The sequence below is a fragment of the Rhineura floridana genome, chromosome 11 (assembly GCF_030035675.1).
Source record: "Rhineura floridana isolate rRhiFlo1 chromosome 11, rRhiFlo1.hap2, whole genome shotgun sequence".
Classification (NCBI taxonomy): domain Eukaryota; kingdom Metazoa; phylum Chordata; class Lepidosauria; order Squamata; family Rhineuridae; genus Rhineura; species Rhineura floridana.
The window spans coordinates 19,663,157-19,679,215 of record NC_084490.1 but is presented as its reverse complement, the minus strand read 5'-3'; the positions used below and the strand labels follow the sequence as shown (position 1 = coordinate 19,679,215).

At 44.2% G+C, this 16,059-nt stretch overlaps 2 protein-coding genes across 5 annotated transcripts; one reads left to right on the top strand and one right to left on the bottom strand.

Annotated features, from left to right (window-relative positions):
- The first annotated feature begins 81 nt into the window (after positions 1 to 81).
- Positions 82 to 8,278, top strand: TFPT (TCF3 fusion partner). 4 transcript variants are annotated; one of them, XM_061588006.1, is made up of 7 exons: positions 82 to 281; positions 2,136 to 2,191; positions 2,806 to 3,039; positions 4,050 to 4,120; positions 4,380 to 4,449; positions 6,134 to 6,370; positions 7,007 to 8,278. In XM_061588006.1, the coding sequence occupies exons 3-7, from the start codon at positions 2,815 to 2,817 to the stop codon at positions 7,139 to 7,141; spliced, it is 738 nt and encodes a 245-aa protein (XP_061443990.1). In that variant the 5' UTR covers positions 82 to 281; positions 2,136 to 2,191; positions 2,806 to 2,814; the 3' UTR covers positions 7,142 to 8,278. The 4 variants fall into 4 exon arrangements, with proteins under 4 accessions (XP_061443990.1, XP_061443993.1, XP_061443991.1 ...); XM_061588009.1 differs by having other exon boundaries at positions 82 to 324; XM_061588007.1 differs by lacking the exon at positions 2,136 to 2,191 and having other exon boundaries at positions 84 to 281.
- A 1,051-nt stretch (positions 8,279 to 9,329) lies between these two features.
- Positions 9,330 to 15,656, bottom strand: NDUFA3 (NADH:ubiquinone oxidoreductase subunit A3). The gene is made up of 4 exons (XM_061588011.1): positions 15,568 to 15,656; positions 14,142 to 14,216; positions 10,791 to 10,868; positions 9,330 to 9,549 (listed from the first exon to the last, which is right to left on the bottom strand). The coding sequence occupies exons 1-4, from the start codon at positions 15,581 to 15,583 to the stop codon at positions 9,458 to 9,460; spliced, it is 261 nt and encodes an 86-aa protein (XP_061443995.1). The 5' UTR covers positions 15,584 to 15,656; the 3' UTR covers positions 9,330 to 9,457.
- Positions 15,657 to 16,059: the final 403 nt, after the last annotated feature.

Genomic DNA, 16,059 nt, shown 5'->3' with positions numbered 1-16,059 from the left:
GTTCCTGTAATTTGCATAAATCGACCGAAGAGACGGAGTGGACACCCCCACTGATTATGTAAATACGGCGCGACGGAATCCTCGGATATTCCGTAGTGGAATAGTCTACAATACGCCATCAGCGCGCGACACCTTTTCTTCTCGTATGAAATGTAGCCAAGAACCTTCGCTAATTTCACGCTTTTGTTACGCACTTCCTTACGTCATCAGTAAGCGACTGTTCGTCCCTTTACACTCATCTGGGGGTTGTTGACATCGCGAAAGGGATCGGAAGGATCAAGGTGGGTCTGATGTGTTAGGAAATCCATTGGTAAAAAGTATCAGGTAAATCAGAATCGTCCTTTGCTATTGTCCTTATCAGTGGCTGCCCTTCAGCTGTGCAACTCTCTTCCTTTAGAGACTCTCTAAAAGGACAGCCTGTGCTCTTTTCACAACCAATAGCAGACTTCTCTTTTGTTGTCCTTTAATTGGGATCGAGACACTTGAATAGGTTTTATTTAGCTCCTTTTAAACCTGTTCATATATTACGATCTTTTCTGAGCCATAGAGACAGGGAAGAACCTAAAGTAATGAATAATAATGAATAAACTAATGAATAATAATTGGTTCACTCCTTCAGTCGCAAAGTAATTTGTATTCTCCAACTGAGCCTATTTTAATAGGAGCAGTAGTATCTAATTATTGCTATAAGTTCATATTGTGGATATATATTACATTTGTAACTGAAATGGGACATCTACTCATGAAATAGAATTGGGGAAACAAGAAATTACATGGCATCTACCCACTTGGATGGCATTGTGATTTCTACTACTTAGAAACTAGATCTCAACGTTTTGTGGGTTAATGAAATCATTTTTAAGGAACTTTTTTAGTATGAACTGAATCCTAGAACTTCTGAAAATGTGAGTATTTTTGGAGAGATATTGTTTATGAGTTGTCTTGCAAGTACTCTTTGATGAAACAGATTATCTTGACCAATTCAAATATGCCCAGGCCTGGCTATGGAACTGAATCGGCCTTGGCTGCCCTGATGGATGACTTTTGTCAGGAGAAGGACAGGGGGAGTGCTACCCTGTTATACTTACTTGATCTCTCAGCCTTGATACCATTGACCATGGTATCCTTCTGAGACGACTTGGTGAGATGGGTATCGGAGGTACTGTTTTACACTGGTTCCAATCTTATCTCCAGGGTATTAGGTGATTGCCTTTTGGCCCACTGGTAGTTGTGGTGTGGGGTGCCTCAGGGTACCACTTGTCCCCAATGGTGTTAACATCTATATGAAGCCTTTGGGAGCAGTCATTAAGAGATTTGGGGCAAGGTGTCAGCAGTTTGCTGATAATACCCAGCTCTGTTTCTCAATAACATCTGAATCAGGAGAGGCCATGCAAGCCCTGGACTGGTGCCTGGACTCATTGGTGGGCTGGATGAGGGCCAATAAACTGAATCTGAATCCTAGCAAGACAGAGGTGTTGAGGGTGGGTGGTTCCTAATCCAGATAATTGGTCAACTGCCTGCTTTGGATGGGATCGTACTCCCTCTGAAAGGCCAGGTTGTCACCTGGGAGTGCTCCTGGATCCATCTTTGTCGCTAGAGGCCCAGGTGACCTCAGTGGCTAGGAGTGCCTTTTACCAGCTTTAGCTGATGAGATAACTGCTGCTATTTCTGGGCTGGGATAGCATGACCAGTTGTACATTCATTGGTAATCTCCAGGATGGATTACTGTAATGCACTCTATGTGTGGCTGCCCTTGAGATTGGTCCAGAAGCTGCAGCTGGTGCAAAATGTGGCGGCATGACTGCTCACTGGGGCAAGGACAACACCAACATGTTACTCTGTTGCTGAAAGAATTGTACTGGCTCCCCATTAGCTTCTGGGCTAAGTTCAAGGTGCTGGTTTTGGTGCATAAAGACCTGTACAGCTTGGGACCAGAATACCTGAAAGATTGTATTACCCCTTCTATAATCAGTCGGTCACTGCACTCAGCAGGTGAGGGCTTCCTGCAGATACCATATTATCAGGAGGTCCACTCCACACAACATAGGAAGTGGACCTTTAGTGTTGTGGCACCTACCCTTTGGAATTCACTCCCCTTAAATATTAGATAAGTGCTGTCTCTGTTGTTTTTTCAGTGCCTATTGAAGACCTTCCTCTTTCACCAAGCCTTTTAAGAAGAGACCTTATCCCGGTCTGTATCAGTGTTAGAATTATTTTTTGCTTTGTTTTTAAGATGTTTCATAGATGCTTTTAGTGTTTTATCACTTGTTTGCCATCCTGGGCTCCTTCTGGAAGGGCAGAATATATATTTAATAATGAAATAAATAACTATATTTAAAAATGAATATATATTTAAATATGAATGTGTGTATCCACAGAGGGTTGTAAGAAAATACATTTGTATTGTTTATTTTAGAAAAATTACATGTGGGGTATCCCCCACCCCCAGGCCCAGAGAAGTGGCTGCTCCCTTTGATGATCTGTCACTTCATGACTATCCTTGTCCTTGTAAATCAGGGGTGGGGAACCTGAAGTCCTTCAGATGTTGCTGGACTGCAACTTATCAACTCTAACCAGAATGACCAATAGCCAGGGATGATGGCAGGTGCAGTCCAGCAACATTTGGAGGGCCACAGGTTCCCCACCCTTGTTGTAAATGTACCTGTTTCCTTTCTCACACAATGGAAGAAATGGTGATGTAAAGGAAAATGTGTGGCTTTGTGAGTACCAATGGTAGCTCTTCAGATGAGGAGACGGATTAATTAACATTAGTCAGTATGTCACTTCCTTTCTCTATAACTCTAGAACAGTATCATGGCTGGTGTGGGCTTTGAAGAATTCTCCGTGCCTCCTGGCTCGGAGTTGGCACTGCCCCCTCTTTTTGGGGGCAATATTCTCGAGAGTGAACTGGAGACAGAAGTGGAGTTTGCTGATGGCGGGATAGCAGAAGAGGAGGAAGAAGAAGGGGCATTGAGGCAGCAGGAAATGACACGGCGCAAGTGCCAGGCTCTTGCTCGGCGCTGCAAGGAGTTAGAGCAGGTAAGGCAGTTTTAATACACCAACTGGAGCAGTTAACATATACCTGGGCTGTGGTCTGATGAACATATGAAGCCACCTTTTATTAGTCCATGCAGCCCAGTACTGTCTAGTCTGACTGGCAGTAGTTCTCCAAGGTCTTTCCCAGCACCTTCTAACCCGAGATCATTTATGTGGAAAAGCCAGGATTGAACCTGGGACCTTCTGCCTGCCAAACACATGCTCTGCCAAAGTATTTGTCAATCAGTGAGCCCTTGGGTGCTTTCAAATTCTATTTAAAACTTTTGATTTTGCAATTTAAAAACTATGGGGAAATTATCTACATAATGCATATGCCTTGATGCTTAGATTACAGTCTTAATTTTGGGTGCAAAATGGTTGCATTTGTAAACAAAAATGTCAATTTTGAGGGAGTTAAGAGCTTGGAGGAAAGGCTGGGACTTTTAATATTGAGAAAAGGGAGGAAGCTAGGAGCTACATTACACTGAGTCAGACCATTGGTCCATCTAGCTTAATATGGTCTGTAGTGACCGGCAGTGGCTCTTCAGGGTTTCAGACAAGAGTCTTTCCTAACCCTATGTGGAAATGCCAGGTATTGAACCTGGGACCTTTTGCATGCAAAGCATGTAATTTGACAATGTTCTGTGGCCCTTCCCCAGATGAAACACTTTCCCGAGAACTCTCTGAGTTAGGTGAAACTGAGAGACAGTTCCTAGCCCAATGTCCCCCAGTATGCTTGGAGCTGAGTGGAGTTTTGAGCATGGGTCTCCGTGGTCTAATATACCACCCACTATACCATTATAGCTGTAGGCGGGCAAAAGGAAGGAGACTGTTGGCCATGGGCAGAGGGATAGTGAATTGTACCAAATGGAGATCCAAACAGCACAGCCTGTTAAGTGGAGACCAAGGAGGAAGGAACATTGGGTGGGTGGGTGGGTGGGTGGGAGAAAACAAGACAAGGTAACAGAGTAAAAAATCTGATGTATCCCTGTGGACATTACCCACAATTACAGGTGAACGAAAGGATGTTAAACCGGCTGCTTCAGGTCCAGAGAATAACACTGAGGCTAAAACAAGAGAGAAGGTGAGACTGGGAATGTGTCATGGGGGAAGACTTAAAGATCTTTCTCTGAACAAGGAGGATCTATTACATTTTCATGCCCAGCAGACCCATTCTGCATGAATTTATCTAATCCCTCAAGGCTAGCGGCCATCTCTGCATCTCACAACAGTGAATTGCCTACATTAACAACACCTTGCAAAAGGGCACAGTTATTCAAGAGGATTGGTGGCAATGCCATTTCTGAAGGGTATCTTGCTAACGGACTCCTGCTTCCCTTCAGGTTCCTCATGAGGGTTCTGGATTCCTATGGTGATGATTACATGCAGGGCCACCTTGATGTTATCCTGGAGGTAAGAAAAATTTGGCCTGAGGCAAAAGAGACTATATCTAAGATTGCAGCAAGGGTGGGTCAGTTCACCTAGGGGTAGCTTTCTCCATTCATTCATTCAGAATTTTTTATTAAGGTTAATCAGATGATTTCAAAACTGGATGGTTGTTGGCCGATACAGACAAGTTTGTTACTTAAGGAATAACTTTTTATGCGCTAGCAGCAAGACAGTTACAGACTACTTTTTGACCCAAAACAGTGTCATCTACCAAGGGCATTTGGGGAACTTTACAACTTTAAGTTTTGATAATTTGCAGTACTGAAAATTGATGCTATTTTATCTTAATCTTGGATTGTCATGTTTATTTGCTGCTTCTCTTCTAATAGTCACTGGCTACAAACAATAAGAATCTGACCATATTCTAATGTGTATTGAATTCAGTTGGCTTGAGGTGGTGTTCCCTGCTGTCCTGAGCCCTCTGAATAGGAAGTGTTAAATAAGGATGCTTTGCAACACAGCACTGGAACTATCTCCAGCCATCAGTGAGTGTGTGGGTTTGTTCAAGATCCTACCAAGTGCCAGCAGCAGGCACACAGCTGGTTGCTGAAGCGCAGACCTCCATCTTATGATCTTCCCAGTCGGACATGGCATAAGGAGAACCCTGCTGCTGGATCAGGCCAGTGGCCCATCTAGTCCAGCATCCTCTTCTCACTGTGGCCAACCAAATGCTTATAGGGGAGCCCACAAGCAGGACCTGAGCGTAGCAGCCTCTCTCCCCACTTGTGATTCCCAGCCACTGGTGTTCAGAAGCATACTTCTTCCAACCGTGGAGGCAGAGCATAGCCATCGTGGGTAGTAGCCATTGATAGCCTTATCCTTCCATTCATTTGTCTAATTCTCTTTCAAGCCACCCAAGTTGGTGGTCATCACTATGGCTTGTAGCAGCAAGTTCAGCAGTTTAACTATGCACCATATGCATCTCTCTGTGGCAGGGGTGGGCAACCTGCAGCCTAATGTTAAAAGAAAGAGTTACAGTTAAGAACTTTGTTATATTTCTATGACAAAAAAGTTAAATTTTATTCTGCTCACAAAATTTAAGAGTAAAAATATTAACTCTTTCAAAGTTGAGCACTGTTAAGAATAAGCTAAAACACTGATACTTTTTGTGCCTAATTTTAAAAAGACCTCAGCAAGCAGTCGGTTCAGATTGCAAGCAAGAGGGATCTTTCCTTGCCCTGGTGGTCTGCTGGTCAGAGAGGGGGAGAAAGAGAAGTGGGTGTCAGAATGAGAGGGGAAACTGAGATGACTGGCCTCACTCACTGCCCACATCAGGCCTGCCCACTGGCAACTTTTGACTCCACCTACCACTAGTATGCAGCTCTCAGCAGATTACTCTCCCAGGGAATTCAACAGGAAAAAAAGATTCCCCACCCCTCTCCTGAAGGCTCCTCCCCTTCCAGTGTTCTCCACTTCTGGCTCCCAACACAGACCGGAAGTAGTTCATTGCCACCTGCTGTGAAGCCATGCTTATACGGAGCTGGGATGGGACCTGGGATCTTCTCCACATGGCTTATTTAATTGAGTCCACTATACATACAGACAGAGAGAGAGCTGGACTAGGGAAATAAGGCCAAATCTGTTGCCTCTATATGGGTGGAAAGGAATGTTAGAATGGAGTTCTAGCTGGGTTGCGTTTTCTGTCTAGGATGAAGGAAGCCACAGCACTGATGCTCCAGCTCCTGGCAACACAGAGAACGAGCCCCCTGGGAAAGAGACCCCCAGGCACCTCTCGGGTCCTTTACCCACCCCAGAGGCTGAGAACCTCTCGCCTACTGAGGGCCCTACCAGTAAGAAGCGACGGTGCCACATGCGAGAGGAAAAGGAAGCGAGGCAACGGCGAGCAGCCCAAACCCTGCTTCCTATGGAAGAATTTCCTGTACAGGTATTGTAGAACATTGACATTTTCACGTTTGAGAGTATACATGAACTTAACCCACCCCCTTGGGGTCAGGTGGAGAGTGTGCTCTGATAACATAGTAAACAGTCACATGGCCAGGGGTATGTATTCTCCAGCCATTCGCTGCACAGAATCCGCTCTCTTAACATAAACTCAGGATCTTGGCTTCTATTTTTAAACAAGGTTCTAACCCTCCTGGTTTATCTCTCTTTCACACACATACACACACAGAGAGGAAGTATCCCCTTTCTTGCCAGAACAATTCTGCTTGTTTTTCTCAGATGTGTATCTTCAGATACGTTTGCTGAAATTATATGATTTATTCTAATCGGAGGAGGCTCTCTTGATAATCCCACCACCTTCAGAAGTTTGGGAGGTGGCAGTCTGGGAGAGGACATTCTCTTTGGCAGCCCCTAAGCTGTGGCATACCCTCTTCATATTAGCACGTCTAGCACCTTGTCGTTTTTGTTTAACCTACCCCAAGATCTTCATGGTGAAGGGCAGGCAAGAAATCTAATTTTAAAAAATGCAGGACTTAGGAGAGGAACTACACCATGCATGGCACTTCTGTTTGGCTCGAAATTATATTTTGAGTAACTGTTTTGGTTTTTGTGGCTGCAGATAAAGTCAGAAGAGGACTTCCAATGTGAGCAAGAGGATGTCCTCACTCCTGCCTGGCAGCAGTCCAGTCCCCAGGATAAGTTGCTCCACTACTCAAAGTTTTCTAGCCCAGGGGCCTGTTCTGATTTTGACTGAGGCTGGCCACTCACCTGACCATCCAAAGGAGATTGTATATATTTGTATTTGATGGCCTCCCTCCTGGGTTAAACAGGCCACTGGGCTGTATGTTGATGACAGCTGCCTGGTGGTGTCTTTTGGACTTAAAGAAGCATCAGCTCATTTTAAGAGCCGGCTCAAATTGGACCAGGGAACTCTAAGCCACTTAGAGAGCACCCGATCTGAACTGACACTGGGCTACTGAAGGAAAGTGCTGGAAGACAAAATGAACTCCACTAACAAAACTTGAAAGTCAGTTTGTAATAACATTGAAACCAGTATGTGTTGATAGATTGATTCTGCTACAAGTGTCCAAACGTTTAATGTTGGGTATGGGGTGGGAATGGGATTCAGGGATTAGAATCTGTATGTCTTAAATGTCTTAGTCCAGAGGAACAGAACTGAGTCATTTGTAAGAAGTAGAACTGGTCACTGCATAGTACAGGCCAGTGATCTGTACTATACATTTAAAGCAATATTACATTATTTATTTATTTAATTTATATCCCACCCTTCCTCCCAGGAGGAGCCCAGGGTGGCTACACCACTTCCAACAGTCATGGCTTCCCCTAAAGAATCCTGGGAACTGTATTTTAAGGATAAACAAGAGTTGTTACGAGACCCCTGTTCCCCTCACAGAGCTACAATTCCCAGAATTCCTTGGGAAGAGAGATTGATTGTTAAACTACTCTGGGAATTGTAGCTCTGTGAGGGGAACGGGGAGTCTCCTAACAACTCTCAGCACCCGTCACAAACGACAGTTCCCATGATTCTGTGGGGGAAGCCATTACTATTCAGAGTGGTATACTAGTGCTTTAAAAGTATAGTGCAGATAAAGAGGGGGTGCAGACTGGCTCCTACACACTGTTTCAGAATGGAAAGAGAAAGAAAAGTAGCTTCTGTTTCGTGTGATAAATGTTCTCAGTGTATGAGGAGTCTTGTAACACCTGGGAAGAGGACTGTGCTCCTCTGCTGTCCCCAGCCAAGTTTTTTTTAGTGTCTTGACCAATGGCACCATGAGGCACCATATATCAGGCTATTTGTAACCTGCACTAGCAAGAACCATCTCCTACGACCTGTATAAATTCTGCAAGTTCAATAAATTTGTCAACATTGGCTTATTTTTGAGAACTTGTTATACCTCTGCCAGAGAGAACAAAGCCCTAAAGCCCTCCCTATTCCTTTTTTCCTAAGCAGTACTCGCACAGTTTCAGGCCTGTCATCATAGCCATTTGGATTAGACACTTTACATTAAATAAACTTTCTGCAAAATAATTTCACCCCTGAATGCGGGGAAAATGCCATTCACCTTGCTGAACAAAACAGTTTAGCAGTGCTGTATTCTGTCTGGCTACTGAGAATCTGAATCTATTTCTGTTAGAGCTGGGGTGGGCAGTCTTTGGGCTTATGGAATCTGCTTTGTTTTTTACTATGATCCCAGAGGAAGGCAATGGTAAATCACCTCTGAATACCGCTTACCATGAAAACCCTATTTATAGGGTCGCCATAAGTCGGGATCTACTTGAAGGCGGTCCATTTCCATTTTTTCCCAAGGTACTATGGAGAGCCAGGTGCAAAACAATGACTTGAATTGAAGAAGGTAAACATACATTAGAATTAGGTATCATGTGCTGAGAGGCACCCACATGATCAGACCAGGAATTTAAATTTACTGATTTTCTCCAAAACCTTGATTTTAGCAGGCTATAGAAAAAAAGAAACCTTTCAATTGGTGCTATTGGAAATCAGAAACTATTGCTAACCTACTGCAGTCCAACAGTACCTGAATTACCTCCTGCCCACTGATTAACATCGTTTTCATGTTTGAGGGCCACAAAATAAAGCACACTTTCCTCCTTTCTCCCTTTCTGCACCCCACACCACCATTTGTGATCTATTTCTAAAGAGCTGCAAAATGTGACATTTAGCCTCTGGGCACATTGTAACTGCTTCCCTGAAAGACTCCGAGGGAATGTCGTTTTGTAAAGGTGCTAGGAATTACGCGAGACTCCTGTTAGGAGAACTGCGATACCTTAAAGGACAAAAAGATGGCAAAGTTTGGTTAAGACTGTCGACACCTAGAGCAATGCTTTTGAGGGGGGGTTCTGTTCAAGCAGTTTGCTTTGCCAATCAGCAGGGGAGCGACTCGAAAGACTGAGAAGCCTGCTTTTAAGTTAACAGCAAGTTTATTACATCCTGAAAATGTTGCACATGTACACAAAAGGGCAGGTAGCCACGTGGGCCCGGGCTGCCTCTTCAAGGGTAGTTCTCTAGGGCTGTTCACAAGGGCCTGCCTCAGAATTTCTTGAGCCACTCGAGGCTTGGGCCTTCCTTGTCGCAGGGGTGGGAAGGAACATCTGGCATATTGCCATCATCCCGAACCGGAACTGGAGGAAGAAAGAACAGAAATGAAGGGTGCCCATCTTCTCAAACTGCAGATGTGACACAAGTCAAATGCTCAATGGGTTGGCCAAGACTCCCTATCCTCATTCTTTTTGTTCCTGACAGAAGCTGTGCTACAGGCAGAAATGATAATGGGGAACCTTTTCCCCCAACACAAAGAAGCACTGACAGGAAGACTGTACCCATTCTGATTTTGCCAGCCATGCAGCTTGTTTTAGAGATGTAGATTCTCTGTTCATGAAGAGGTGACCACTCAGTGTGTAGGGGAGCAGCATTCAGAGGTACACTGCCTCTTAGGCTGCATACACCATACATTTAAATCATATTTGCCACCCCAAGAATCCTGGGAACTATAGTTTGTTAATAGTGCTGAGAATTGTACCTCTCTGAGGGGGGAAACTACAGTTCCCAGGATTATTCCTGGGAAGAAGAGTCATGTGCTTTAAATGTACGGTGTGCATGCAGCCACATCACCACAGATCAGCAGTTCCCAAACTTTTCTCCCCCACAGACCACTTGAAAATTGCTGATGACCTTGGTGGATCACTTAATGATTTTTCCGCCTGTTGTAGCAACTGTAATGCACTGTGCTAGATGCTGTGTGATTTTAAAACTGTAGTATTAAATGCTTCTTTTATTTCATATATTGTATTTTATTGCATTACAGTTTGCATTTCATAGAATTCAGATTGTAATACAATAAAAGAAATAAAAGCAACAATAAAAATGCATTTCAAAATCAATATGAAAATTTAATGCAGACATGCCACAGACCACCTGAATGAAGCTTGTGGACCACTGGTAATCCACAGACCACAGTGTGGAACCCCGTGCCATAGATACATTTTAAAAATTTGTTGACTACCAATTCTCCTGCAAGGAGGCCAATTCTAGTGAAAAACACTTATTTTGTTAAAAGAGGAACAATTTCACAACTGAGCTATTTTAAGAACTTTCTGGTGTACACCTTCCAGACCAGGGTTTTGTTTTTTTGAAGGAGGATTAATGTCTAATTTGTCAAGTAGCCTGAGAACTTAATCACCCATCACTTCTATTTCACTTAGAGCTTCAGCCACCTTCCCCCTAAAGAAGTGATTCAGTGTAGACATCTGTCCATTGTCAGCCACGTTAAAGATGGAGGCAAATAATTCCTGTCACTTCTCTGCTACCTTCTCCCTTAAGAAACTGCATGTAAAAAGGATGGACATTGTGGAGGTGGTTATACCTGGATACACATATGGTACAGCCTGGTTGATCATGGTGGTATATTTAGTTAAGGGACTGATGAAGGGTCCCACCATAGCTGAAATGGGAAAGAGAAAAGAAGTGGATCAGAAAGGAATTTAGAAAACATGTACTGCATGCAAAGCAACTAGGAACATGGGAAACCAACTCAGAGCATTGGTCTGTCTAATCTACACCTGGGGTGGACAAGACTTTAGGCTAGAGGGATCTACTTTTATCTTAGAACTCAGAGATCTACCAACCAGAGCCTGGTACAAAGACCTTCACTTAGTAGTAAAGAATTCTGAGCCCAGAATTCAAGTACCAGAACTGAGCAGAATTCACACAAAAATCAATCCCTGGTTACCACCCCCCTTCATTTCAACAATCCAACACTATAGATGCCTTTGTTAACTGGGAGTCAGAAATCAAAGCTGATCTCCTTCAATCCAGTAATATTAATTACATTGATAACCGACCTTTCCTCCAAGGAGCTTGTGAGGTAGGTTGAGCTGAGAAACAGCGACTGGCCCAAGGTCACCCAGTGATCTCAATGGACGAGCAGGGATTTGGTCACTCAGGACCCAGCCCTACACTTGATCTGCTGCCCACCCTTGGTCTATACCAGGGATGAGGAACCTGTGGCTCTCCAGTAGTTGTCGTTGGACTCCCAACACCTGCAGCCCCAGCCAATGTGGCCGATGGGATGATGGAAGCTGTAGTCCAGCAACATCTCAGAGGCTACTGGTTCCCCACCCCTGGTCTACACTGACTGGCAGCAGCTCTTCAGGGTTTCAAATGGGATGTTCCAAAGCCCTATCTGGAGATGTCAGGAACTGAACCTGGGACCTTCTGTGGAGATACAGCCCTTCCCCAATTAGGAGAATGGAAATACAGCAGCATAGCTCAGCTTAGCTATGCTGAGTTCCAGGGTATCATCTGAAGTCTCATAAGGCCGCCATCTTGCTGAAGCTAAGGAGAACTGGGTCGGATCAGTGCCTGCACTGGAGCCACACCTACACCATTTTGGTTTCCAAGATGGAAAAAAAAGGTGGGATTTAAATATACACTTTTCAGAACTATCATGCACTTTTTCACCAAAATTCACAGCATTTGTGGACAAATCCATAGTGATATGAAGGGACATGATACTACCCACATTTGTGCACACATAGCCGATTCAAATGTTTCTATATGAGCATGGGAAAGGAATGGAGCAAAGTTTGAAGGAGTTACTACATAGTTCGTGCACTTGTTAACAACTGCTGTTCAAAACATGCTCCTGAGGAAGGATTGTTCAAGACACATCAGGTCTGAAATAAATCTTGCTTCGAAACACTTCCTACCAGTGATGCTTTCCTGGTTTTGTGACCAGTTATTTGAGCCTGGTTTAACATAAGTGACTTCTACATCTCCAAAAAGGTTTTTAAGAACTGTGGTCATGACCCATCACATACATCAGGGATAGCTTTGAATAATCATACAATTGTAATATTTAGATTTTTTCCCCCACATTTAACGTGCACATGCACAAAAAGATGAACGAATATGCCTACTTTAGCCATATATAATATTGCACCGGTTCACAGAAATCAAGTAGACATTTGTACATACGTTGTTAAAAATGGTGATAGTTTTTAATTGAACAGACTTCTGTAGTGTAGTACAATAGCAGGAGTGTTGGACTAGGACCTGGGAGACCAGAATTCAAATTCCCACTCAGCCATGAAACTCAGTGAGTGATCTTGGGCCAATCATGGTCTCTCAGCCTAACCTACCTCACAGGGTTGTTGTGAGGATAATATGGAGCAGGGAGAACCATGTACACCACTGTGAGCTCCTTGGAAGGAAGGTGGAATATACATGTAATAAAACAAACAAGATTGTTTCAGGTTATCAACCTGAATTACTGGAGCATCCTCCCTCACAAGAGCATAGCACATAGAAGGCTGCACATGCAGTGCTCCTGAAGTCATTTTATGCAGCCAGCCACAAGAGAAAATCATACCAAGTCTGGAGGTGGTTTTCTGAGGGGCTCATAGTCCATCATTCATCTGAATCCAGCTCAAGTTGGCTGAGAAAGAAAGGGCAGGCCTTGTAAGCAGTGCCTTGCCCCAGATTTTACCACCTCAGTAAACTACCCTCTTTACATGCTGTTCAAGTGCTGGTGGAGTTATTTGCCGAGTTCCTCTTTCTGGCCTCATTCACATCAGTACAGGTACTTGTTTAGTCATACTGACAAATGTCTCAACGGTATTCATAGTTTCTTCTGGAATGTTCTATAGGGGACAAGCCAATCTTAGCAGTGCATCAGTAAGCTCTGGTAGAGCATTTCACATAGACAGAGCTATTAGGTTTCCATGCCCAGCAAATTATTATATAGGATCACTTGCATACATGAAACATTGGAAAGCACATGATTTCTCAGGCCCGAGGAAGACAGATATTTCATGAGTGTCCAAGTAATGAAAACTTTCCCCCAGTGCAAAAGCCAACGCTAGTTCCTTATCAGCCAAGAGTGCCCATATCACCATTATGGATGACACCAGTAATATCAGTGTCAACAGTATAAGTGACAGTCTTGTGATAACCCCATGTTCCTTGATATGTATTATATGTAGTAACATATAGGTGTTTGCCTCTTCATGGTAATCACATTGCAGTGATGTACTAAGTACCTGCTCCCCTTTTGTGACCACAAGTTCATTTTCTGCCTCATCAAATGATTAGATTAATGTCCTTGAGGGGAGGCTGAATAGCTCTGGCTTGTTGCCATGTACAACAGGGATGAGGAATCTGTTGGACTACAACTCCCATAATCCCTGACCGCTGGCCATGCTGGGTGGGGGTGATAGGACCTGAAGTCAAACAACTTCTGGAGGACCACAAGGTCCCAACTCCTAGTCTACACCAAGGAAATCCTCCCAGTTTCCTGGTACAGATACAGCGTCTACAGCAGCTGCATTGAACTCTTTGTTCTGGCTGCACCTTTCAGAGAGTGCTTGATAGCCCCAATATCTGAAAACGATCACTATGTTATTAGCCACCAATGGTGTACATTTGCGACTTTTCTGAAAAACTGCACACTTGGCTGGCTATGCCACTGCAGTATGGGCCCTACACTGTACACTGTAAGGCCAGGAACTGGAGGCTGTGCCAGTAATGTACCAAGGATGTGGTCTGAAGGCACATGTTGCAGCAACCTTACCAAAGCTACAAAGATTTGACTCGGGTCAGTGCTTGAGTGTGAGACTTTCTGGGAACCCCATGCACAGCAAAGATGCAGAAAATGTAAAATGTAATAAGTACAAGGAGGATTCCTGGGCTGCAGGGAAAAACAAGACAAACTCACCCGTGAAACCAATGGCGAGAGAGAGAACGATAACAGGCTCATTTGCCCATGCGTTTTTCAAATATGTGCCGATTTCTGTGGGATGATCGAAAAGAAGTATGCACACTTAATAGAACTCTTTTAAGTAGCTGGCTCTGACAATGACGGGGTGGGGTCTAACAAGTTAGAAGAGTATGCTGGTGTGTCAGGATATGGGGGTATTTGGGAGGACAGGAAATTTTAGCATCTCTGACATTTCTAGCCTTCTGCACCTGCAACTCACCTGTACGGTAGGACTAGGAGCTATACCCTGTTAAAAGCACTGTCTCTTTGCTAGCGGCAAAGTAGGGGGTTGACTTGTGCAGGCTGACCTACAAAGGACAGACTAGTTGTCTTTTGGGGCTTTTTGAACTCACAATTTAAAGGTGCTTGGAACCAGGATCCACAAAAGGCCCTGATTAACCACCAACACACTGCGAGACCTTGAGAAAATCCATTTGTTCACAGCCTCACTTTTCTATTTGTAAAATGGGAAAAACAGTGCCATACACTTAGGTTGTAATCAGATGTCGCACTCCAGGTGCCCTAAACTTTCTGAGGTGGCAACTGGAGTTGGGGCCTTTTCTATGGAGATGCTGCATCTTTGGAGCAGCAACCCCACAGACACTCACTTATTGCTACACAGCTGTCATGTAGGCACCCGGTGAACACTATTTTCATTTCTCAGACTTGTGTTAGATTCTGTTTATTGCTGTTCTGGCTCCCACTTTCAAGAGAAAGCTGCCTTATGTGAAACAGAACTATTTTAAATAAGTAAAAATAGTAGATACACAGGGCAATCTTATGCATGTCTACTCAGAAGTAAGCCCCACCAAGTTCAATAGGACTTAGCCCTGGATAAGCAGCAGGGTTACCACCACACCTAGAGCACCAAGGGTTGTTGAGAGAACAGGTTCTGTAATGTGGCACAGGATCTGGTGGGTTTCTGCCTGGGTGCGCTCCTACAGAAAGGAAGGAGTTCGTCTCTCCTTCATTAGAGGGTTTTAAAGCAGAGGACAGATGGCCACCTATCTAGGATGGATAAATAGTGCATTTTCAGCGTTGCCAGGGGTTTGGACTAGATGCCCCTTAAGGTCCCTTCCAACTCTATGAGCATGGAGGATTAAAAATATGCCAAGAATAAAACTACAGACCAAACTACCCTCCCCCGTTCACACATACCCTCAGCCACATTCTTTCTCCACCGATCAACTCAAGAAGGTCATCCTCTCTAACATACTTAATGTCCTTGTTTATCTTCCCACCCACCCAAAAACAAATCCCCCTTGTTACCCACTGCCATAATCCTTAGCAAAAGAACAACCCCTTTATGAACCCCGCACCACTCTCAAATACGTTGATCCATCCCTTCCACCACCCCCCCCGGAACAAACAGCACCACACTCACTACTCAACGCAGCCATCTTGCAAGGAAACCGAAGAAAGCGCAATGCATTGTGGGAACTGTAGTTTTATAGTCTTGGTGTTTCGGCCCCTCCTGCCCTCCCATACCCTGCACATTTTAATTTCTTTACAGTTCCAAGGTGATCTCTCCCCACCTTTTAAATGTAATTAGTCGCTACTTTGTTTCTTGCAGACTTTTATAACCTGTTTCTCTCCAGTTTACAATCGAATTCACGTCGGCCTTTTATCATAAATAACGCGTAAATCGGTTACCGCGTTTCTTTCCTCACAAGGTGCTTTCACACAAACGCGGCAAACACGTTTTGCTTTGGGATGTAACGTGAATGGAGAAAGGGGGGAGACCTACTCAATTGGCGAGGGCATGCATGCAGTTCTAAAACGATTCTCCCCTTCCATTTGCTATGCTGATGAAACACATTCACACGTGTACATATATAGCGCGACACAGGACCAATGCGTTATCCTGAAAGTGCTT

Coding starts and splice junctions, on each gene's coding strand:
- NDUFA3 (XM_061588011.1), bottom strand. Junction 10,869..14,141: donor TCTCGCCATTGGTTTCACGG/GTGAGTTTGTCT, acceptor TTCCCATTTCAG/CTATGGTGGGACCCTTCATC. Junction 9,550..10,790: donor TGTACCATATGTGTATCCAG/GTATAACCACCT, acceptor TTCTTCCTCCAG/TTCCGGTTCGGGATGATGGC.
- TFPT (XM_061588006.1), top strand. CDS start 2,815: ATGGCTGGTGTGGGCTTTGAAGAATTCTCCGTGCCTCCTGGCTCGGAG. Junction 3,040..4,049: donor GCTGCAAGGAGTTAGAGCAG/GTAAGGCAGTTT, acceptor CCACAATTACAG/GTGAACGAAAGGATGTTAAA. Junction 4,450..6,133: donor ACCTTGATGTTATCCTGGAG/GTAAGAAAAATT, acceptor TTTTCTGTCTAG/GATGAAGGAAGCCACAGCAC.